General features: G+C 44.7%; 2 protein-coding genes and 1 long non-coding RNA gene across 3 annotated transcripts; all 3 read right to left on the bottom strand.

The window, feature by feature from the left end:
• Positions 1-2,374: 2,374 nt before the first annotated feature.
• Positions 2,375-3,435, bottom strand: LOC144984073 (uncharacterized). The gene is made up of 2 exons (XR_013647706.1): positions 2,538-3,435; positions 2,375-2,449 (listed from the first exon to the last, which is right to left on the bottom strand). It is a non-coding gene; the product is annotated as an uncharacterized LOC144984073 (long non-coding RNA).
• Positions 3,436-3,461: 26 nt separating this feature from the next.
• Positions 3,462-11,568, bottom strand: b3galnt2 (beta-1,3-N-acetylgalactosaminyltransferase 2). The gene is made up of 12 exons (XM_023963551.2): positions 11,255-11,568; positions 10,621-10,747; positions 10,023-10,123; positions 7,474-7,673; positions 7,286-7,381; positions 6,886-6,996; positions 6,726-6,804; positions 5,556-5,739; positions 5,311-5,436; positions 5,060-5,219; positions 4,931-4,987; positions 3,462-4,062 (listed from the first exon to the last, which is right to left on the bottom strand). The coding sequence occupies exons 1-12, from the start codon at positions 11,361-11,363 to the stop codon at positions 3,925-3,927; spliced, it is 1,488 nt and encodes a 495-aa protein (XP_023819319.1). The 5' UTR covers positions 11,364-11,568; the 3' UTR covers positions 3,462-3,924.
• Positions 11,569-13,667: 2,099 nt separating this feature from the next.
• gng4 (G protein subunit gamma 4) lies at positions 13,668-24,721 on the bottom strand. Its single transcript, XM_004077482.5, has 3 exons — positions 24,341-24,721; positions 23,297-23,403; positions 13,668-15,432 (listed from the first exon to the last, which is right to left on the bottom strand). The coding sequence occupies exons 2-3, from the start codon at positions 23,393-23,395 to the stop codon at positions 15,304-15,306; spliced, it is 228 nt and encodes a 75-aa protein (XP_004077530.1). The 5' UTR covers positions 23,396-23,403; positions 24,341-24,721; the 3' UTR covers positions 13,668-15,303.
• Between the last annotated feature and the right edge of the window lie 92 nt (positions 24,722-24,813).

Here is a 24,813-nt window from a genome sequence, read left to right on the forward strand (position 1 = left end):
GTTTCACCAAAGAACCCCATCCTGAGCTCCTTCACCTTCATCCACAGAGTAAAGGCTTCGGTAATGACTGAGCTAATTATCTCCCACAAACACTCTGGCAGAAGATCTGCGCAGGTCAAGTGGGTTTGTGAAACGGCGACGCTCTCATCGTCTTTATGGAAGTGTGTAATCATGTGGAGCGCCTGAAAGCTCAGCCGCGCACGGATCATCCAACCCACCCAGGGCGTCACACAGAGCCGCCGTGGAGATGCTATGGAAATGAGGCGGGAGGCTGTGATTTCTAATTGGGGAGTGAAAACGCTGCCCCGTCAGGGCGTAGTTGTGTGTCTAATAATATCAACTCCATTCAGAAGATCGGCGAGGAAACGCAGGTTTTGGGAAGCTGAAGAGATGCTTGGTGCACACAGAGGAGGAAGAGGATGGAGCCGCTGGAGAAGAGCAGGGTGATTGACAGCCGGCACATGTCTGAAGGAGCATGCAGACGCTCAGAGCTCAGCAGGCCCCGAGCCTGGATGTACCTGAGCTGAGCTGCATACACTTCGGCGCCACAGGCATGATTCATTTAAGCCATAGCATACTCCATCCTGCAGATGAAACGTGCAAAAGTCATCCATAAATCAGAAAACTGTCTGCGCTGCAGCTCAAATCCAACATATTTCTGGTTTAAATAATCAAAGGGGCTAAATCTGAAGAAGAATTTCTGTTTTGGACTGGTGAAACATTCATCGGACGTCCATCCTAGGCCGACCGGAGCCGCTTCTTCTGTTCCAAGGTCCAGTAAAGCATGAGTCCAAAATAGTACGTTCATCAATAATGAATGGAAGGGTGCAGTAAAAGGCCTGCATGCAATCTGAGTCTTAAAACAGACACAAATCCAGATCTGACAGCAGTCACAAACGCCAGCTTTTTCTCCAAATACAGAACTTAACGGCTGAATTTAAGAGATTATTTAACATATGAAAACCTCATAAACTTCAAGATAAGTGAACTACTAAAGAAGTTAAAAGGGAGCAATTTGTTTCACTTAGGGCTGCAGCTAACGATTGTTTTATCGACCATTTTTCAGATTCCTCAGTTAGTTTCAGCTAAGAAGCTTGTTTGCTTCTTCCAAAACGTGGCCGCATCGGAGAGGATTTTCAATCAACTTCTGACAAATCCATTTTATTTGTCAGTAAAGTCTCACTCCGATCGTCTTCTGCTCCATTTTCAGTGTTCCTAGTGGTCTTTCAGTTATAATGATGCTGTTTTTAGCCCAAATCCAAAAACGAGTCGTTCTCTAGAACATAGTTTCTAGAAATTCACCTCTAAATTGAGGGTGATGGCGCAGAGAAACCCCACCCCCCCTTTCCCTACCCATGCTGGGAGCAGCGTAATTTCTACGTCATCTTTTTTTTAAACGGCATTTTTTTCGTCTGCTTCTGATTCACAATGATTTGAATAAAAAAATACTCAAAAATGCATTTTTATGCTAGATTTTGCCCATCATGAGGAAAAATGGTGATGTTTTCTGGGAAATGCTGCAATTATTTAAAAATGTAAAACTTATTTTGTATTTTTAACGCGTTTTTGTGGCATTTTTGATGATTGAGGACATTTATAAAGAAAATTCAGCTTAAAATTACTTTTCTGGATCTTCATTTGAATCGTTGAAAATCAGGAGCAGACGAAACAAAAGCTCAAGAATCTTGATATTCCTCGCCATTTTTGTTGCACCGCTAATGTTAGATGGGGGGTGTGAGGGGCTGCAAGCTAGAGGGAAAGTCCATTAACAGATGGATGATGGGAAGTAGGGGTGGGTTAACTCCACACCACGGTCCCGGCCATAACTTAGAGTGAATTTTTTAATAAACTCCTGCCGCTCTGCAGAAACTACGTCCTAGAAAACGACATAGGTTCTTGGATTTAAGATATAAAAACATCCTAATCCTGATAAAAAGACGACTGGGAATGCTTTGAAGATAGATCAGATGAACAGAGGTGAACTTTAAGTTCTTCCTGTCAGAAATGTATTAAAGTTATTTTAGATCCAAAGAGTTAAACACATTTCAAAGTAACACCATCTGCATGGTTTTACGTTTAATTAAAAATGTGAGGAATTTATTGATTCAACTAAATGTCGTTTTAAAGTCAGGACTTTTAAAAACACCTGTTACAGGTATGAAGAGAGATCGGTGTCATTACAAACTACAGGCCTGAACAGTGAGATCCACAGCTGCTTCAGATCCCATCTGGAGATCCCAGAAATGAGGAATCTGTGCCGTGCGGAGTGCCTCAGGGCTCCATCCTTGGGCTTCTCCATTTCTGCTCACTCGCATTATATGTCATCGTTCTGCATTCACCTCTCAGCTCGAGTCAGTCACCACTTCTCCTCCTCTTCAGTTTCTTTTGTCTTTATTATCACCAGGTGAAACCGCATTTCCTCCGTTTAAATCACTGAAGTTCAAATATTCTGACAAATTAAAGAATAAACAGAAAACAAGCTGTTAGATCAGCACCTCCTGAGACCTTTTGAATCATCTAAAAAACGGGACTCAAACCTGTGATGTCGACTCATTCTATGCAGCACAAAGAGACAAAGAGGAAAAAGATTTTTCCAAATCCAAAGGGGTCTGTGTTTAAGCCACATGCAGGTGAATTTCTAAAAACAATCCGGTTTTGGTTCAGTCAGAGGAGATGTTTTCATATGAAGTGGCATCACTTCTGCAGGGTTCCAGGTTGGGAGGGACTCTACCTTCTTGTGTACCGATCTCTCCAACATCAGAGGAATTCTTGCTCGCCTCCTGACATTTTATTTCACACCATCAAACTCGTTCCGATTAGGAATCAGCGTTTTTGAACATCCAGGTAGGACTCTGAGTGGTGATGTGCTGCCGGAGGAGTGACAGCAGCTTCTGCTGTATTATCAGAGGAGAAGCCGGAGGGGAACCAGGCGGTGCAGGTAAACAGCTGGCCTCAGGTGAGGATGGATCTGCTGGATGGCCGTCTCCACAGCACGCTCATCAAACGTTAAACAAACTCCACGACTTTGTCATCGACAGAGGTAGAAAGTGCAAAGAAGGGAGATTTTTCCTCAGCACTCCTGGATTCAAACGAGGAGGAGAAAGGCGACGTCTCCACTCGCGTCTAGGTTATTGCAGAAGCCGTTGAGGAAACCGTGAAAACAAACGTTGTGGCCCGTCCTCCATGAGTAAAACGTTCCCATCAGGTGGGTTCAAAGCATTGTTGGGTTCGGGGCAGAAACCCCTCCACAGCTCTCCCCCCGCTTTAGATTCCTGCAGAGCTCAGGCTCTGCAAAATAATCAGCAGCTGCATTCTTTATTCCGTTTTAAGTCGTCCTCGTCTCTGCGGCGGACCGAGCGGCTCTGACAGCAGCAGCAGCAAAAAAACAAAAAAAAAAAAGCTGCAGACGAGACAGAATCAGCAGAATCCAGAGTTCTGCCAAAATACAAAACAAGCAGGACTTTTGATCCGTCTTTAGTCAGCTTTATTACCTTTGAGGAGAGCTGCATCCAACTCTCTGCAGACATCACAGGTGCAAACACACACAAAGATGCCTAACTAACACAGAAAGGCCACATCACGGTTCGCACAACAGTACAAAGTGTTTGTGTGAAAGACCCTCATGAAGTGTACAAATGAGGACATAGAATCAACTGTAAACCCGGATCAATGCCAACAGCGTTCAGGCGGATTCTTTACACGTGCATCCCTGACAGAAAACCAGCATCAATTTCTTTATAAATGCTAAAAGTGACTAAATGAGCTTTAAAACCACAAATTATTCAAGTTACTGCTAGATTTGATTATTTTGATGGACCTCAAAAATAGTAAGATTCTAACATATAATGGCTCATTTTGGTCTTTGAAGCTAAATCCATGACAGAAATTGTCAGTTTTTTTACCCGCGGAGCGGCGTGACGACGTTTAAGGGTCCCACAGGCAGCCGCAGGGGTCGCCGCAGACCCTCTTCCTGTCCCAGAGCGAGCGCAGCTCCTCCGCCGTGTGCTGAGGAGACGACAGCATGTCGGCGTAACACTCCTTCTCGCAGAGCCAGCCGGCGTCCTGAAGACAAGCGGGACAAAGACCGAACCGCTGACTGTACATGTGAGCTGGACTGTGTGACCCCACCCCCCACCGTTCCAAACAGGAAGTACCCACAGGTTCCAACAAGCCAAAACACCTGCTATAGAGAAAGAAACAGATCCTTATGGGCTAGAGTGGTTGCCAAAGAAATGTGGACTGGGGCGGGGTTGGAAAACAGTTTTCTATGGGTGACGTCAAACTCGCTCGGTCCAGTTCAGATACAGTCGATGCATAAACTCCAAATAAGAACAGAACCGGGTCTGAGCTTTGAAAAAAGTTTTACCGTTTTTTGAAGAAGTATTTGTAATTTGTTGGTGACAAAAGTTGCTGCTAAGATGTACAGCGCAAATCATTTTTCCAAGTTGTCAATGCAAACGACAGTTGGTGTCATTCTTAAGTCACTAACCATTAAATGAGCTCTCGCCCAAACCATGACTCCACCACCTCCTTGCTGACATCACAGCCTTGTTGGGACATAGTTGCCATTGACCCACTACTCCATCCATCTGGACCACCCAGGGTTGCAGGTTTGGGTCAAATAGGTGACGTTTTCACACCTTATCCAAAGCATTGAACCGTTTTAGGCTTTTCATCAGCAGAAATCCTTTATCATACCGTTTGAACATGCGGGTCTGCTTAATAATGTGGACCGTCCCTCTTAAGTAGTTTTTCCTTTAATTAAACTAATCATCACAGGTGTCTGGGATTGAAAACAGTGAATCATCTGTGAGTTTAATTTAAAAAACAAAGAATTTCACCTTTTTGACACTAAAATCCAGTTTGCATAACAGTTGGGAAGACACTGTGAAAGATGTGGTGTTTTGAATATTTTCTCTGTGACCCAAACCTGATATTTCTGTGGTCCAACTGCTGCCATCCAAATCCCCATGCTCACATCTTCTCCCTGAAACCAGAGATGGAGTCAAACTCCAGTTTTTGCCAGGATGTGCCGCAGCTTCCTGGAGCACGGCTGTACCTGGTAGGCCTTCAGTTTGTCTGCGTTGCCGGCGAGCCACTGGACCAGGTCCTGAGAAACCACGTACCCCGATCCGCACGCGAACGCCGGGTAGGCCGGGCTGGCGTACTCCAGCTCCTGCCACTTCCCGATACGATCCACCGCCCAGTTCTGCCTGAAACTGTTTTTGGGATGCAGACGAGTTACCCGCCATCGTTTGACTCGACTCGCTCCGATAGAGGAGGACTCAAAAAAACAAAACACGGACTCACTTCCCCCACCAGAAATGGCGCCGCTTCAGAGCTTTGTGGTCAATTTTTAGTAACACGGAGTCCACATCGATGTAGCAATCGTCATCCGCCTTCAGCAGCAGACTGAACGCCGTGTTCTCCACAGACCTGCCAGAGGGAACCTTGCTCTCAAAAGTCACCCAAACCATCAACATTTTGCAATCTGAGACGGACTCTGAGGCGACGCTTTCCTTCACTGCCGCTGATTCCCTCAGAGGAAGTCGTACCATTTATAGAACTGAAGCAGTTTGGAGGGCACGTTCCTGTATGTGTCCACCACGTCCACCAGCACCATGTCTCCATGTCGGAGGCTCTCCTCCTGCAGCGCCGCGTCTTCCCGCCTCAGCCTGGAGGCGTGGCTCTCCATCCTGGCCGGACGACCACGCAGGAGCTCCGCCAGACCGTCTCCATCTGCAGCGCGGCGGTGAAAGCAGGCAGGTTTAAACAACCGACGACTTGACCTCCGTTTGGTTCAATGAGTCAGAACGGTTTAGCCAACAGCTCGTTAGGTTCTGAGTTGAACGATGAGATTCATTTGGACCTGAATGCAAAAACCATGAAGGTCATCAAGAACGTTTCACCACGGCTGACCGGGAAGAAACATCACATAAATCTAATAAGCGGCCAGAGAGAACGATGTTTTTTTAATGTGCCATTTTTTATGCTTCTCGCAGACGTCCGGGTCTGAAGGACCAGGTTATTATGGGATGGCCGTAGGACCTATAGATTGGCGATCATTTTCTTGTTGGAAAATGGTCAAATTTTACGATTGTCACATTTCTTTTGCACAAAAAATGAAAATGTTTTGATCTTCTCAAAAATCTCACACACGCCACCACATCTTTGTTGACCTTTGACCCCAGGAAGAGGTCAAAGGTCCAGCTACAAATTCAAACTCCTCCTAAAGATTCGATGTATCCTGGGAAGCTACTTGGAGGGAAAAAAAAAACAATTTCAAAGTTTGTAGATTTTGAGCGGCAAAAAAAAAAAGAGAAAAAAAAGTGGCGTTCACCCTGTTGCTTGCACATTTTTTTTACCAGAATATTCCGAGAATGTAATTCCCGAATGGCTGACTCAAGCTGAACGAAATGATATGAACATACAAGGAATGTGGGCGTGGTTAACCCTTCTAAACATAAAATGGTTGCCATGGAGAAGAAAACAAAAGAAAAGGCGGCATTTTGAAACTAAGTGGGTTTTTCTTTTTAATGAATTTGTCCCGTTCAGCTGCCCCTGTGGCGGGGCAGAGGGGAAGACTGAGGGGTGTGCAGCAGCCGCTCCGCCAAAGAGGGCGGGTCAAAAAGGGGCGGCGATGGCGGGTAGTACAACACTGCTCACAGCTTTAATTCTATTGATTCTTGATGGACTTTGATGTTTTTCATTTATTTTTATTTTACCATAGATAGTAAATGTGAAGCCTCCGGCCAAACCAGGAAATCCAAGAGCACTTCTGTGGGGCAGGACGCCCTCTGCAATCTGCAGGAAGACAGAAAGGTTTTTAGCCACAACGTTCAAACGCTCCTGAAGAGGATCGGGGAGCAGCAGACGATCACGCACAGAGGAGATCTTCAGGACTCCTCCTCCATCGCTGAGCTTCACAGACGAGGCGTCGACCGTGGTCAGAGCGGCCGAGTCTGCGCTCTCCCAAACCAGCGTCCCCTCGAAGCCCTGCAGGAGCAACAGTCATTCCATGTGGAGTCCCCCAGGGTTCAACTCTTGGACCACTGCTATTTCAGACTAATGCTTCCTTTATCACACTGGCTTCCATCTCCAGGAAGGATTTCTGCTCCTACAGATCTAGTCTAAAGGTATTGAGTTCTACATTTAAACCTTTTTTTGGGAAAAGGGACCACCTGGATCCCTAGACTCTATTTAACGTACTCTCTTTATGTTCGATCCTTTGTTTTCTTACAGCTTTAGTGACTTTAGTGTGTTTGAGTTCTCTGGAAAACCAAACCTTCGGTAGGATGAACTGCTCCACAGGTTTGTACCACACCCAGTTCAGCATGGTTCCTGTGCTAGCGGGGCTGAAGCGAGCCGTGACCACGGCCTCCTGCCAAAGCAAACAGGCCGCCACGTTTCATTCATGTGGAAAAAAAAACACGACCACAAAAAGACGTGTGAGGTATCCAAGACTCCGATCACCTCTTGATCGAGCTGCAGGAGCTTCACCGTCACATTTCCATGAAGCTCGGCTCTTGAGCTGCTGGAAAACACCCCAAGTTTGGTAACGACCACCGGATGGAGGACCTTGAAGTCCAGGGCGACGGCGGACACGTCGGCGGGAGCAAGCACAGACGGGTCGGTGACCACCACCGTCTCTATCTCAGCATCCTGACCCGTCACTGAAACACACAGAGGCCAGAACACGCAGACATTACGACCCAACACGCCGAGCTCCTGCTACACCATCAGCACTCCAAGGAGCTGCTCCTCGGCGAGCGGCGCTCTCCACTCCGGATTCTTAATTAAAAAAAACAGTGGTTCATTACTCGCAGGATCAATGAAAAGATCAAGACGGCTGACGGGAAGACGCTTTTTTCCCTCCTGACTAAAGTTCTGCTGTCGTCCCCAAAATAAAGGAGTTGAAAGGAGGAGAATCCAGACGGAGAGCAGCAGCTTATCAGTGAGACGGAGCTGCAGGATGTTTCCAGCAGGAGAGTTTATCTGCTACCATTAAATACAAACACTTCATTACTGTCAACTCAGGGAAAAAAGAGCAGCTTCGGTTGGCGTGAAGAGGATTTTTTATTTAAAATATCAACAAATGTACAGTTAAAGTCTTTCTGCAGAAAAACTAACAGATCAGCTCTTTATATTAAAGTTAGCTTACTGCACCCACGTCAGTGACTAAACTTACATTCCCAAACGCACAGATGAGCTGAAACCTAAAACCTACAACAGACTGAAGCAACTGTGTCTGTCTAATTGAGGCGATTTATTTTGAAATTTTAAGGAAAAGACAGTTAATTCTGAAAAACGAAGCTGTGAATTGCTGGGATTCACCAACGCATCGGATCAAAATCTTCATCCATCAGCAGTCGGGCTGGACAGGTTTGATCCTGAAGCTGACAGACGATCAGCAGGAGCGATCTAGGACGTCAGGCTCACACTGATTGAAGTTTAAGGTTCTGCAGAAATATATTTATAGATAGCGGGGACCTTACAGTCCCACTCCAATCATCTTCTGATCTATTTTCAAAGTGTTCCCAGGGGTCCGATTATGACGTTTTTAGGAGAAGAAGAAAAAGAAAATCGGAGATGTGGGCGGGACTGTTGGTGCAAAGCAACCCCGCCCCCCTTTTTCCTCCCATTTGCAGAGAGCTCGTGACCCGCACAGCGTATACGATCTTCTTCAAGCTGCTTTTTTTCATCTGCTCCTGATTCACAACGTTTTGAATGAAGAAAAACTCACAAGTGCAATTTTGAGCTAAATTTTCTTTAAACACGTCATAAGAAAAATGCCACACGAACATGTTAAAAACACAAAAAGCACCATTTTCATTGAAGTGGTTCTACAAAAACGTAAATGTCATCACATTTGTAATGATTAACAGTCACCAAACATGTGTTTGTGAAATATAATCATAAAATGATTGACAGTAGAGGTTTGACCTCTAAAGGAATACTAAATAGTTGGAGTTTGTTGAAATTTCGGCAGAAAGGGCTTAAATGTGCTGGAGCCATCTCCTGTAAACGTCTTTGCAGCACCAAACCTGCAGCAGCTTCTGCATGACGACGCCTTAGATGCTCCGTTGTTTCAACAAAGAGGACTGGGAGTATTTTTGCACATTATGCAACACTCCAAGCAGGAGGGAGGGGTTAGAACTAGAGAAAGAGTGCCAAAAAGGAGGTGATGATCTGGAAATTGAGGTGAACTCTTGTCGGCAGGTAAAAGCCGTACGTTTGACCTGATCTTTGACTAAACTAAACCACGTTTATTTGATTTCTTTGTCCTCCTGGAGATGGGCTCATGTATCGAAGCTACCAACATCGAGAGCTTCCTTTTGACACAAAACCTTTTCAGAATAAGATCTGAGTACTAATTAGGATTCAACTTCCTGCAGTGAAAAAAACCCAGTGATGAATGCAGCACAAGAAAGTTTCAGCAACAATTAGCGCCGCGCCGACCGTGAGTTTTGACCCGAATCCGGAGTCAGGTGACCACCACGTCTGTTAAAACGACACTAAGTCCTGCGCCAAAGCCCCCCCTCCAATTCTGATGCAAATCACGCTTACGGCCATTAACGTGGTGGAGGAGCAGAGAAAGAAAAAACGCGGCCGTGACCTTAAGGAGAGGAAAGTCCATTCAGATGAGCAGTAATTATGCTCCTGATGGCGGCAAACGGGGAGAAGAGGTGACACGGTGGAGCTGGACCCCCTCCTTCAAGGTGAGAGACATTATAATTACTGCAGCCATTCAGTCTGACAGCAAATGTATTCAATAACTTCATGTGAGGCGCATCAGCAACTCGAAGGTACCTGACGGTTCCTCCTGCTGCAGACGTTTCTGCCTCGGATACAAAACGGAGAGAAAAGAAGGAAAAAAAGTTGTCCTTGAGCGGCGGCTGAGCGTGAATAAAGGTGTCGCTTCTCTCCTGAACATTCATTCTTTCAACTCCTCTGCTGTTGTTCCGCCTCCACTCAGCTCCAGCATCACCTCCGAGTGCCTCCTCCTCGTTTTCTCCTCTTACCCGGCTCGCTGAAGTTCAGGAGGCTGCAGGAGTAAGGGTCCTCCCTGTCCTCCTCGGGAACATCGCAGCCATGATTTCCCACGATGAACTTCACCTCCACCCTGAAAAACCAGCACAAACCATTTTCTTTCTTTTTTTCCACCAAAGCTTGTCCATCTGTCCACCCCTTGTTGCCATGGCTACGGGGGGGGGGGGGGGGGGGGGGGGGCTGAAAGGCCATCACACCTTATCTGCACTCATATCACTGAATGGAAAGGAAATGGACACGAAAGTGGGAGGACAGAATGGAGCGGGAACAGATAAAAATGTGGGTTATTTTCTGCTCAGCTCTCAGAAAATAACCCACATTTGAGAGAAGGAAAAGGTGGAGCAGATAAAGGTGAAGCAGGTCTAGATGGAGCAGGTAAAGGTGGAGCAGATAAAAGTGGAGCAGGTCTAGGTGGAGCAGATAAAGGTGAAGCAGGTCTAGGTGGAGCAGGTCAAGGTGGAGCACATAAAGGTGAAGCAGATAAAGATGGAGCAGATAAAAGTGGAGCAGCTCTAGATGGAACAGGTCAAGGTGGAGCGGGTCAAGGCCAAGCAGGTGGAGCTGACTGACCTGTGCTGGAAGTGGGGGTGATCTCTGATGTAGCCCAGCCAGGTCTCCCTTATGGCCTGTCGCAGCTCATGGTGGTGTCTCGCTGACAGAACTCCCACCAGAACTTCATAGAAAGGCAGGGGCTCATCTGCACGGAGAACAGAAAGAAGGTGGACTGAATCCTGCAGGTTCGGGTGGTTCTGTTCAGATTAGGCAGCAGTTTGAGTGAAGTCGATCAAGCTGCCGAAAGTACGCAGCTTTTCACGACAGTTCAGAGCTTTGAAAGCAGAGATGCTTCGTTCTGGCTCCACATGCTGCTGCAGCAGCAGCAGCAGCAGCAGCAGCAGCAGCAGCAGCAGCAGCAGCAGCAGCAGCAGCAGCAGCAGCAGCAGCAGCAGCAGCAGCAGCAGCAGCAGCAGCAGCAGCAGCAGCAGCAGCAGCAGCAGCAGCAGCAGCAGCAGCAGCAGCAGCAGCAGCAGCAGCTGCACCGCCCAAAGCTCCGCAACTCTACACCTGAAAACACGTCCACCCTGTAAACAGCAGCACTTCCGGTCTGTTCTGCACAAACTCACCGCGAACCAAAGGCTGCAGTAAAAGTAAAGTTAGCAAACCGCCTGGACGATAAAGTTCAGAGAAACCCGGGCTTGAAAAGTACCGGAGAGTGGAGCGCAGTCCGGCGGGGTGGAGGAGCGTCGGTGCGCCAGCCACAAGTGCACCAGGACGGCGGCAGCGCAGGGCAGCAGCGTGAGCGCGAACCTCCGCATGGACGGAGCCCTTCATTCAGCCGGAGCAGACTGCAGCTGGAGCGGCGCACAGCCTGTTCCTGAGCCGCACGGCCACGCACGGACGGAGCTGCGACGACTGAGAGCCCCGCTCGGGCTCCGCAGCTCAGCGCCGGCGCTCATGGCCGCTGCCGGAGAGCCGGACCAATCACAGACGAGGATCCCTGCCGCACTGCACTCTGGGAGGTGGAGTTCCATGCAGCAGCCAATGAAATCAAGCTCTGAAAGTCACGTATTATTATTATTATTATTATTATTATTATTATTATTATTATTATTATTATTATTATTATTATTATTATTATTATTATTATTATTATTATTATTATGTGTCTGTTTTTGAACAAATGTAACTTTACTACAAGTGTACTTAGTAAAGTGTTGAATACTACACTATATGTTCATGGTCTGTAGTAAACTTGCTATACATATACTCAAGTATAAGTATACTTTTTTTGTGCAACTAAAAGTACATTTAGCTAAGGGTACTTATAAACCTATAACTGAAAGTGATTTGACAAATTAAAAAGTTGTAAAAGTACAAGTGAATTAATCAATTCATTACCTAATATGATGTTTTCTAATTTATCAATTAGCATCAGCAGAACAAAGAGACCTAAAAACATCGGTTAAATCCATTACTCATCCTGCTTGTCCCATCTGAGAACAAAAATAAATAAATTCTGTCCATTGCCCCAACATTTTCATCCCTTCAAGGATGCAAATAGAGTTTGCACATTCTTTAATCCTGCACATTTTTTTGGTCTTTTTGTCTCTAGTATTACTTATGTTTTGAATGTAAAGTTGACAACACTGCCATAGAGAGAAAATGTGGAATCTGTATTTTATTGTTTTCAGTCTAAATAAATGATATTAAAGATCTATTCTATTCTGACAGTCCAGTTAAAGCTGTAAGTGATTAATATTTGTAAGTTATGTTGTTCATATGGATTATATTTGATTTTTATTTTGATAAATTGAACTAAAATGGATGGTTTTTAATCATCAATGATGCTACTAATAAAATATATTTCTTATCAAAGAAATACAGTGTATATTTTTAACTGTGGTGTGGATGCATTTATGTATTTTATTGTGGTTTTAAATCCCAGACTTCTCCAGACATTATTGTCTTAATCGTTCCTGTTGCTTTGGATAAAAGCATCTGCTGGTTATAAAGTGTGTTGCATTAAAAAAAAAAAGAAAAAATTTTGAGAATTTTGTATTATTTGCTCCTCATTATTGCATGAAATGGAAAATGAAAGTGTGAGTCATTTCTGCTTCTTTGAAGTCCCGATGATGTGTTTTAGCTGGAAGATGAGGAGTGATTGTGTTTGGAGCGGTTTGTCGGTGCTGCGCATGAATCTTTAGGACAGAATTTATCGAGCATCAAGCTGAACGTTTGGGGAGAATTTCCTCTGAAAGAGTGTTTCTCCGTGGAAAAAGGTTGAGCTCCACCATCTGCAGTTCTTCCTGTTGTATTTGTGCATCTGTTCTTCTTCTTAATTTGGTTCTTCTCATGGTTGTCTGTGTCAGATAACTTCCTGACCCGGCATCATATCTTCCACTCTAAAGGATGTTGTTCTTTTTGTAGACATGTTCATAAATTACAATGATGTAATTCTTTGCGTGTGGCGTGTAATTCGGTGGACAGGGAACAGAAATGGCGTGTTTTCCAGTCTGCCCGACAGCGGCTTGTTGTTTGTCTCTGGTTTCACTTTTTATTCATTTCTTACTGTGTTTTCATTCTTCCAGCACAGGTCTGCAGATTTTTTCTCTTCTCCTTCTATGCATTATTCAGAAACCTCCAGACCTGCACTACTTTCATTTTTATCTGCACATAGCAAAATAATATCAACGATTTTGTCATTTTATCTGCAGGGTTTTCAAACCGTTTTGATAAAAAAAGATTATTTCTGTGTTTGGTCAGGAATAAAATCATTTGGCCAATTAATGTTAGACAAATAATAAAATAACCTTTTTACATGATTAAAACTGTGTCATCTGGACTAAATGGAAACAGCTCTTCTCCTTCCTGATCTTTGTAGGGAAAGCTATGGAACTACATCCAGTGAAAAGTGGAATTCTGGGAGGAAAACAGGCGGTGAATGGTGTTCTTTTAAAAGAAAAAGGTAGAACAGCTGATCCAGATGAACTGTGGCTCAGCTCCACCACAGGAGGTCTCCACCAACAACCAGAATGCCACGTCCTCCTGCCAGACGGACACGTCTCTGAGAGAGCCGTAAGAGAAAAACATCAGAAGAACGAAGCAGAATCCACAGCATGTATGGGATATTGTTTGCCTTTAATTGAATTGTTCTGTCAGAGTTAACAAAGCCCCACCCACCCAAAATAAACAATACTGATCTACATGACCTGACTCTACCGGATCCTTTAGTGCAGAGAAGCACCCAGAAGGTCAATAACATTTCATGTCAGGTCTTTCCTTCACAGACAGAAATAAATCCATGCAATATTAATCTCTAGCTGTTGTGATTCTGGTTACAGGTTTGGCACCAACTTTAAGACGAGGTCAGAGAGTCCTGAGGCGGCGTCTCGGGCTTTCTGACCGCCGTGAAATGATCCCATCGATGATGATTCAAGTATCAGGAGGGAGGATTTTTTTTTATTTTCCTCCTTTTATTCATTTTTCACCAACAAAAATGCAAAAAGCTGAACCGAGAAAAGGGGATCATGTCATGTAAACGAGCCTCACCATCGTTGTTGTTGTTTTCTTTAAAAAATACTCGGCTAGTAACAATAATTGCATGACTTATAAATATTTTTTCTTCTAAGTATCATACGAGCTGAGTAGCACAACACGTCATGGAGCCGTCAGTGCTGTGCAACGAATATTCAATATTACTACTGATAATACCAATATTAAGAACGATCAGAACAAGTCATCGTAGAAATCGGCAAATGCTATTCAACTACCATGTAAAGGAAAATGTGCTTTTTCTTCCAAAAATGAAATGAGGACGGGGAGAAAGGCTGCAGGAGCAGGGTGTGAGGATCACGCCGCTCTGACAGGAAATTGGCACTGAAACATACTGTACACTCTAAAAGACTGAGAGTCCCTCGGAAACGGAGGAGGCCGTCAAAAAGGAGCGGGGAAACATGCAGGCCTTCAGTAATGTCGAAAGGCCTCGCCATTCACTCCAGGACAGGCAAAAAGATACAAAAAAAAGAAATCAGGCTGAGGAAACATGCCCAGGAAACCAAGATATCCAGTAGGATCACCTGAAGGGGGAGGCAGGGGAGGCAGGGGAGTCAGCTCCAGGAGGAGGAGGAGGAGGAGGAGGCAGATTCATCAATTATTTTAGGACTGGAAGCTTGCTCAAAACTTCATCACTGCGCCCTAAATAAGAGCTGCAGAAGCCACGTGGAGAACCTTCCTCTCTCTTCTGAGTCGAATGATTTACTTTGCACGATAAAGTTTCCTTGCTGCACTGCAGCACTGAAACCAGCAGCTTCAGCGTCGGTGACTCTGCAGGAACAACCGTCGGATTTCAGGGCTGCTTCGGAGCATCACAGAGCTGCTTCCTACCGGACAGAAACTCATGCTTGCTGTGATCAAGAAAAAGAACCAAAACTGGGCAAAAATGTCAGTTTCCTGAGGCAATAAGATCTAGCACAACAAAAGAAAAAAAACATCTCTCATCTCATTAAGCACTGAGCAAGACTGTTCTCTAATAACAAAGCAATAACAAACCTATTTAACAAGACATGATACGCTCACTGGGTTGCCAGTTTGGTTCCTGACTCCCCCAAATCCTTCAGCCACCAGGACAGAGCGGACCCCCAACAGAGAGTCCACCAGGCAAACCTCTCCTCAATGCCCATGGCCAGAAGCTTCAGTTGTGGAGAAGACAGAGAAGCCAGGCAACGCCTGCACCCAAGGATCTCTGCCGGCAGCTCATCAGAGGATGGTGCAGAAGAACTTCTTCTCCCGGAACGGGTTCTCGGAGGCGGGGACAGGCACGATGAGCGGGTCCTCACGTATGTGAGCATCGCAGTACGCCATCAGGTCTGCAGCGGCTTTGGAGACCTGCCGTGTTTGAGACACAAAGAAGGTTAGAAACAGAGAAATGCTTTATTCATTTTCTGAGGGCAGTTCAGTGAAAGCAGCTCTCCAGTCTTTGGGATAGAAAAAGAAAATCCACGACAATAACATGAATAAATCAATATTTCCCTTATTTTCCTGCTGTCCAGTGTAGCGACTCGGATTGAAAAGTTTGACAGTGTTTGGAAAAAAGGAAGTTAATGTGGAAGAACCCGAAAAGTTTTGTTATTGTTCTGTATTTTTATCTTAAAGTGGTTCTAAATACATTAAATGTATGACGCGTTTTTCATATCACATACAAATCTTTTTAATGCTGAAGAAAACCTCAGATTTCTGCTCTGATGCTGTCATCTAAGGTTTTGAAATTCTGGGGCAAAAACATTTTTTTTTAGATATTCTATGTCTGTCAAACTAAAATATTCCAGCCCTTCTTTTCCCTTTAGAATAATTTAATGATTTTAAACGTGAATTCTAACAAAATGTTTGATTGCACTTTAACGCAGAGAGAGAAAAAAAAAGAGTCCAGAAATAAACAAAACTAAAGAAGCTGTCATTTAAATATATGACGTACCAAATGTTGCATTTTACAATTATAAAGCAACTTTTTTTAAGGAAAACTTGGTTTACATTCACGTAAAAAATGTAAACACAAAAGATGATAACTAAAGTTAAAAAAATAAAGAAACAAAATCCTTTAATAAATTTGTTCCCAACTGTTTCTTCTGCTTTAAACTGGAATTTGATCCAAAACACACACAGGCGCTTTTTGTCTGGTTTCTGTTTGGATTCCAAATGTCCCGGCAGAACCAGATCTGAGGTCAAACTGTCACTTCTGTCAGAAATATTAGATTATTTTAATGTTCATCCACACCTATGAGGACTGGAATTATATTCACTTCCATTTAGCTTCAGATTAAACTTATAATTCAGAAATTATTTGACTAAATTCCTTGTTTTAATCTCTGTTGAAAACTATTTTGGCGTTTTTATGCAAAATAGAGAATTAATGAACAAGAATAGACTAAACTTTACATAAAAACAAACAGAAAATCTATTTTTTCTAACATTAACCAGAGGAAAATGTAATTTTTGAATTTTTTTCTTAAGAGCTGCAGAAACACTTTGGATTAAAGGCCGTGTCACACAGCCGCCACGCACATTTTGCGCACATTACATGGATGAGAATTGGTCATAATTCGCGGAAAAAGTGAGAAAGGTTGTGGTTTTACGTGAAATTTTTACAGATGTGTCACGAATAAACCACATTAAAACCACGGAAGGAGAAGAAGCCACGCAAAGAACACGTAACCCGGCGCTTCATTAAATATCTTTATTTTCAGAGCATAAACCGCATGGCATCAGCACCACGGTCAGCTCCCGGCCCATGATGCTTTGCTTTGAGGAAACAGTCCGACTCCCCTGGTCCGCTCCAGTAATAAAAGTCGAGCCGAACTGCAACCAACAAAGTCCCACTTTGTTAAAAAAAACAAACTTTAATGAGATTTTTGTGACTGTTATGTCATTCCTAACAGAAAATATAGTTTTAAATATTTATTTTTTAAATAACACATTTTTGTTCTGTTGACAGCAGCTAAAGTTCCTTTCAAAACAAGATCCTCCTGGAGAAATACTTCAGTCTAACATGACATTTTCTATCTTTGTGACTTTGGTCTGCATTCAACTTTTTTCCTCTTTTATTATTAAATATAAACAATGTTAGTGTAAATTCACATTTATAATCAACATTTATGCACATAATTGGAATTGACGGGAACTAGTGAATAAAAATAGATTCAGGATTTTACAACCATTTCGCTCAGGGATCTGACAAAAAGACTTAATCAACTCCAACAAATGAACCAAAACATTATTATTCTAATTATCGGGCCACAATAGAGGGAGGAGGAGACACCAGAGCCTCGGGTTGGACACCGCTGGTAGAAACTGCATTCATCCATCATTTGGTTTTCCGGTTTTTCTGACATCCTAAAAAGTTTGATCCACAAAATCGAGGAAGCATCAGAAAAAGCAGCTGAACGAACCGAATCCAGTGAACCAAAGTGTCCTCGTCTTTCTGTTTGGGACGTTCCACTTTATCGTTTGGAGCGTTCATTGAAGCCACTACGAGTGTTACAGTAAAGGCGGACTGACTGTACGCCAAGGCCGGGGGCGTGAGGGCCACAAATGGCGAGCAGAGGAGCAGCTGGGGCTGAACAACGGCGAGGGCTCTGGGATCTGCATGGGGGAGCGGGCCATCTGATCTTCACCCACCGCCGCCGTCACAGGAGAATACCACATGGTTACGACACGGGGGCTTTAAATAAACTCAACGCCGCGGCGCCGAGTCTGCAGGCTCTGCACCATCAAGCCTTTTCCAGGTTCCTCATTCCAAACAACATTTCCAGATAAATGTGTAACAGGGAAACAGGCTTTTATGCTCCACTTTATTATTGAGCCTAGAAAATGTCGATCCTAAACTTTCCTAAAATCTCCTAATTGATCCGTTTAGAAAGAAATGAAGTGATTCTCCGACACTTTTAACGCCTTTTCTGGTATTGAAGATTTTTCGAATGCTTTGAAGATTCAGCTCAAACATCCAAAGGTCGGTGATGGGACATTTCATTTATGGTAATCCTTTTCTATTTTAGAAACAAAACTCAGGTGGGAACTCCTGCCGCTCTGCAGAGACTATGTCCTAGAAAAACAACACAGGTTTCTAGAATTTGGCTAAAAATTATTAAAGGACCACTAAAATAGATCAAAAGATGATCAGAGCGGGACTTCAACTTTTTTCTTTTTTTAATATTCGGTATATTTAATTATATATTTGTTGAATAAATGATAATAAAAAATGAAAGGTAAAAATGTAATCTGTAACTAAAAAGGACACAGATGAAAATGACTCAAAGCATGAACCTTTGACAGAGATTCAAATAAAAACAACAAATTGAGGAAACTTCTGTGATGGAATTGAAATTAAATTATAACTGATATCAAACAAACACAAGAAGAAAAAAAAAAGATTTCCAGTGGACTAAAGCGTTTTGCAATATTTCAGTCAAACTGGTCATTTACAGGCTGATTACTTTGTTTTTTTGGCCCAATAAATGTTGTTGGAGTCAAAACCTGCTTCTTCCAGCATTACTCCACCGAACCTGCATGAAACATGTAAAGCATTCATGTTTGAAAAATCACAACAAGCCATGAATCCGGTTTTCTTAATGTAATCATTAAAGCTGCACAAAGTGGGAATTCCTCCTCCAGCAGCAGAAAATCCATCAGTGTCAGAGGAAACAGAGTCGTCGTGGAAAGTGCAGAGAGCCGACGCCCCACAGGCCCAAGCGCCGAACTGCACGCCGCGTCATCAGGCCGACTGTAATTACTCGTGATGGAAGGAGAGTCCTCATTAGCACAGATCACATTCCTTTGGCTGATTGAGCAATTAATGAGGAAGCGGCGATCCCCCCATCATCTGCTCGGAGACGGCCGCCGTCACCGGGACGCTCTCCATCCCGTCATCAAAATGAGGGGATCAGCAAACGAGGCTGGCGGACCGCTGCCTCGGCGCCGCCTTCAGTGCAACTTCTTCAGTCAAGAGAGACTCAGATCCTCTGAGGGGTTGAGTCTGTACCGCACACAAAACAGCTCAGAAACCAAACTAAAACCTGATCCGGAAACACGAGAAGCGTCACAAACGTCTGCAGAGCTCCAACATCCAAGTCACCAACAAAGACACAAGAGTAACGTGTGACACAAATCCTAAACACCTAGCGGACCCCGAAACACGTGTAGGTCAAAGGATTCTGGTGCATCAAACTGTTGAGACTCATAAATGAAGACTAATGATGATGCAGATTTTTAAAAAACTCATCAAGTTCACTAATCAATCCGTGTATTTCTGCAGAGGAGGAATCCCTGCAGGCGGCTGTTTTCTCCTCTGCCTTTATCTTTGTCTTATACACTAAAGGCCCGTACACACCGGGACGAATATTCGCCAGGCGTTATTCGCCAGCGTTTTTCGCCACGTTTTTTGTGTTCACACCCAGGCGATTTTCGCTGACGATGAGTGGAGTGAACATGCAATTTCATTCCCTGACATTAGATGGCGCTTAATGTAAAACCGAAATACTCCTGTACACAAGGTGGCGCTGCGCAACTTTACGCTTCTTAAAGTCGCTTTTCACTCAGAAGAAGAGAGCAAGTATTTACACGCTTGTCAGAATCAAACAAAGAAAACATGAATATTTCAAGCACCAGTAGCTCCAACTGGTGCTTGGTTCGGGGATGTTTTAGAATGTCCGTCATTATTGCTTCGCGGCTGTGTAGACGCTACTTGGCGTCTATCTTCTTCGCTGGTATGTGTGCTCAGCAAGGCAGTTTTGTGTTTGAGCGCCCCCAAGTTGTGTTTTACTGTAACTTCAGAAGCTCCAGACACGTGAGCAAAAGCGCCGTTCTCATTGGTCGAGTAGATTTCGACGCGACGCGTCGAAAAAAAAAAACGAACCCGAGGCGTTTTTTTTTTTTGACGCTTTAACGCCTGGCGTTTTTTCGCGTCGGTGTGCACACTCTCATTGGGGCCCTTTGTTTAGTCACGAGGCGTTAAACGTCGGCGAAAATCGCCGGCGAAATTCGTCCCGGTGTGAACAGGCCTTAAAGCTGTTAAAAAGAAAGTTAGAAAACTGAAAAAAGATTTGGTCCTAAATTAAACTGGAGCAACATTTCATTTGTTTTTTGACTAAGTGAATCTAAATCCCTTTTTGGAAATTGTGAGGGAAATTTTACGCAACATTTAAAAAAAGTTTCTCTGTCAACAAGTTTTCCAAAACGGAAAAAATGTCCTTCATCCTTTTCCGTTTTTATTTGGAGCAGGAATTTGTCATTTTAAGCATTTTTCTTTAGATAAAATTGTAAAGCAGAAACCTTCCTCTCAGCTTTTTTACATGAAAACGATCTCTGAGGCCGTTTCTACCACATGCAAACATCGCTCTGCTGTTGTCCTCATTTTTGGGTTTTTTGTTGGAGTCGATGTTAAAACAGTGAAAAACAAAGTGTGAAAAAAGCTGAAAAACGATGATCAACTTCCCAACTGTTATTAAAAAGAATAGAAATGTTTTTTTAGGACAAAAAGAAGGGGGAACCTTCTCATCACGTAAAGATGTGTCCAGAACTTCATATATTTCTGCATCCTTTGAACATTGGTAATGATATTAAGTGAAGCTAAAGCAGTTATGAAGCATATCTTCATTTTAAGGAGCTAAAAAGTCATCCATATACTTTTAAAATCTACATATCTATATATAATACATATAGAATATACAGTGTTTGTCAAATTCAAAGTCTAAAGTTTATATGCATTTAAATTCAGTTTGAAACATTTAGTTTCCCTCCAAAATCATAAAGAAGTCAAAACGAGAATAACTGAGGCTCAAACACTGAACCCTGAGGGACTCCACAAGCAAAGAGATGCGACCGAATCACCAAAGCTAACCTGCGGAAAACGACCACATGAGAAGACCATATTTTCGAAACCAGCTTTGAGATCAAAAGTTAAGAATGACATCATTTCCTGAACCGAGCGACCATTAAAAGCTTTGGGATCTGCAGCACAGCGTCGTGAAAGCCGTCAGCTGAAAGATGAACATTGACGCTGCGTTCACACCGACCTTGGAAACACGCATTTGAGCGATCACTTTCAACGAAGCGTCCATGTAAACGAGAGTATCTGCACATTTTGGGTTTTCAAAACGCGTTTTCTGGCTTTTTGTAGAAATTGCGCGGCGATCGAGTGCACATGAAAAGGTCAACCTGTTGAACTTTGACCCATAAGGGACTCGGATTTGGTAGTGACGTCCCGATGGTGTCCTGTTTAATTCACAGCGGTGAAAACTGTTTGAAAATGGAATGTCTTTGGTATGGAGCTGTGAAAGACAAAGGCCTGAAGAGCACGACGCAACACTCTTCAGACTATGAGTGCATGCGCCGGTGCTGGGCAGCGACAGTCCACTGTGTGCTGAGAGCGATCAAGAACCCGTTTTCGTCGCGTTCTTGATCGGGCCACACATTCCCGGTGTGTACGTAGCAAACGGCTAAACTAAAAATCTGGACTTCAGAACTAAAATCAAATATATTCTTGTTGAAAATCACACGACTATTTCACTCTCTTTTACTAAATCACATAAAATGAGAAATAAGATCAAATAGAAGCTTTAAAAATAGGTCAGATTCAGACTGTAGCAGGAAGACACTACATTTTCAGAGGTCCACACACCATGACACTGGAATAAATAAATCCCAACATTTCCTGCTGAGCTTGTTGAAAACTAGAAGACCAAGATCAGTTTGTTTCCAGAGAGGTGGGTTTGACCCATAGACTGTAAAAAACAATGGACGAATCCAGGCGTGGCGCCACCCATAGACAATGCCTTACCTCCGGCTCTCGGGTAATGAGGCAAAATCCCTCACCATTGCTTCCTGATACGGGCGTCGCCATGTCGGAACCAGTCGACAGGGATTGGTCCAAGTCGCTTTGAGTCATCGTATCTATGGCAACTACTGTCGCCATTGCCATAGATAGGATGACTCAAAGCGACTTGGACCAATCCCTGTCGACTCAAAGCGACCAATTACTGTCGACTGGTTTCAACATGGTGGCGTCCGTTTCAGGAAGCAACTGTACTTCCCATTTGGAAACACGAGAAGGGAGGGGTTGGGCCGTGCATTGTTTTTACAGGCAATAGTTTGACCACTTTGGATCCACAGCAACACTTCCTGTCTAAGGCCGTCCCATGTGAGAGCGCTCACACACCTGTTCCGTTTTCTCATTGGCTTAAATGAAATCAAACGGACTCCCATCCGTCTGATTCAGAAAAACCAAACCAAGGAAACTTTTCAGGACTGGAAATCTGTCTTCAAGCAATCCAGCACATGTGAAGAAACCCATAGACATATGACCACTAGACCGATGACCTCTGATGTCATCTATACGATTCTAGATCACAGGAAGGAAGCCCAAAGCAGAAATCAATCCCAGTTGTGATTGGCCTGAGTCGACGTTTCTATGGCAACTAGTCTCTCCAATCAGGAGTGAGCTTGTTGGAAGGCCACACCCCTTCCACTTGAAAATCGGCTGCATGAAATCTGTCAGTCAAAGGTTTTGAACACTGGATGTGGGGGCCAGCAGGCTCCACCTACTTTTATTGAGGCGTCTGATTGTTCAGTTTTATAACTTGTAGCAGAGCAAGAATGGTCATTCTGACCAATAGCTGTTTATTTCTATTGGATTTTGGAGCCCGTGGGTACTTCCTGTTTGGAACGCCAGGGGGGAGGAGTCAGTTCCCTTTATGCAATTAAAGTCCAAAATAGGAACAAACTAATGTACAAGGTATTATATCCTGAGTGAAAAAAAGCAAAAAACTGGAAGAAGAATGCTGAAAAGCAGCAGAAAATGTCTGGTGTTGAACTTAAATGTGTGTGAAAGTCTCCATCCAGGTCCTGAAGATCTACCTCTACGCTCAGACTTCTGTCTGATCATCCGATGGTTCAAGATATGAGCAACTCCAACCGAGGGCCGCATGCCTGCATGTTTGCCAGCATGCTCTAATTGGCTGGACACACCTAAACCAGGTAATCAGTCATGAGTGCGGCTTGGTGATCATGGAGAAACGCCGGCCCTCGGGGCCCGGAGTTGCCCACCCCTATAGGGCAGAAAGATCTTCAACTTTTATATGTATGGTCAGCTTGGTGGCGGCAGAATTTCCCTGAAGCTCAAACATTTGGACAATTCATCCTTTCCTTTCACGAAAGACCAGCGTTGGCGTGACAGGATGAGGAGGAGGAGGAGGGGGCGTACCTTTATTCTGTCCATGCAGGCCTCCATCTTCAGCTGCTCCACGGCTTTCCTGGCGTGGGAGATGCTCGCCGTGCTGTTGTTGGCGATGCCGTCCTTCATGGTGGCCCCTGTGATGTCAAACAGCAGGCTCCGTAAACATCACACTGAACCTGAGAAAGTCAGGTAATGCCGCCCCCCCTCCCCTTCCACACAGAGCACAGCCATCTCTGCCACAACCCCTTTTATTTATAGAGCCCATTTTGTCTGGAGAAGCGGGTTTCCAGCGCCCACGCTCCATTTTATCTGAAGAAAGAGCTTAAGAGCTTTGAAGGCAGCAGCTGGACAGCAGTTTGACATTTTTCTCTCATGCATGACTGTTCTGCCCCCCCCCCCCCCCCCCCCCCTTCAGTGATCCGGGGCAGGAGCTGACGGGGGAGGGGGGGGGCACTGAAAAACAGGACTCAGGTGCATTTCCAAAGTCCATGGAGGTTCTATGGATTCTCCCTTTCTCCTCCAAAGAGCCTGTAGCTGCCTCCCTGCAGAGACCCTGCGATTCTTTCAGGCCCCCTTTTGACCCCCTCAGTCCTGATCTGCCCCACTTTGGCCAGAGGGGCCACCTGCCCGCAGATGTATTGTGTAACACCAGAGGTGGGCTGCTGCTGCTGCATCCCCCACAAAGGAGGGTTTGCTCCCGTTTCGTGGCATCAAATGGAGTAAAAATCGTTTGAATTTTTTTGGGAGCCCCCGTTCGTAGGATTTTCTGCTGGGGGTTTGAATCCCACCATCGCGGGAAGCCATCAGGCCTCCCTTCCACGCAGGTCTCCATTCCATCCGCGCGGCTTTTTTTCGGTTCCGCGCGCCTCCGTATCCAAACGCTAATTGTTGATCTGTCATTTAAAAAAAAAAAACAAAAAAAGAAAAACGAGGGGCTGCGGCCCTGATCCCCCCCCCTCCCCCCCAACCTCCGGGAAACGGACATTTCTCTTTCGTTTCACCGACACATCCGCAGATTTCTCGGGTGGGAGCGCGTGCGCGGCGCGCGCGGGTTTGGAGCCACCGACCTACCTGGAATGTGCCAACGGTTTTCCAATTTGGAGAATTCCGGATTGACTCCACCCAACGCACACGCACGCACGCAGGCACGCGCGCACGACCAGGGATGTGTCAAGAGATGAATCGATGGGAGGAAATCCCAGCCTCGCTCCTGCGCCGGACTCGACCCGCGAAGGTAAATCCTGCCTGGCGGTTTTTCTCCCCCCCCTCAGCGGTTCGTTGTGCGTGAGTCGTGCGTGATCCGTGTGGGAAGCGGAGACGCGCGCGGCGAAGTGAGCGCCACGGCTGGACCTGGAGAGATGTTACGCATGCAGCAGGGGGGGAAATCTCTGTGTGACGATGAGATGCAGGCTGTGGAGCAGAGATCACTCGATCACTGGGAGTCTCCGCTGTACGAGCCGGCCCCAAACGCACCACCTCCGCCTATTCATCCAATTAATCTGACAGTTAAACCTGCAGTTCACCAGAAATAGATAAATAAAAAC

This window comes from Oryzias latipes, chromosome 15 (assembly GCF_053564925.1).
Source record: "Oryzias latipes strain Hd-rR chromosome 15, Olatipes_Hd-rR_3.1".
Taxonomy (NCBI): Eukaryota; Metazoa; Chordata; class Actinopteri; order Beloniformes; family Adrianichthyidae; genus Oryzias; species Oryzias latipes.

Excerpts from the sequence above, each read along its gene's own strand:
- b3galnt2 (XM_023963551.2), bottom strand. The coding sequence starts at position 11,363 with ATGCGGAGGTTCGCGCTCACGCTGCTGCCCTGCGCTGCCGCCGTCCTG. Across the intron at positions 6,805-6,885 it reads GAGTCCTGAAGATCTCCTCT|ATTGCAGAGGGCGTCCTGCC; the intron begins GTGCGTGATCGT and ends GTCTTCCTGCAG. Across the intron at positions 4,988-5,059 it reads ACAAACTGAAGGCCTACCAG|GGAGAAGATGTGAGCATGGG; the intron begins GTACAGCCGTGC and ends CTCTGGTTTCAG.
- gng4 (XM_004077482.5), bottom strand. The coding sequence starts at position 23,395 with ATGAAGGACGGCATCGCCAACAACAGCACGGCGAGCATCTCCCACGCC. Across the intron at positions 15,433-23,296 it reads CCTGCATGGACAGAATAAAG|GTCTCCAAAGCCGCTGCAGA; the intron begins GTACGCCCCCTC and ends CAAACACGGCAG.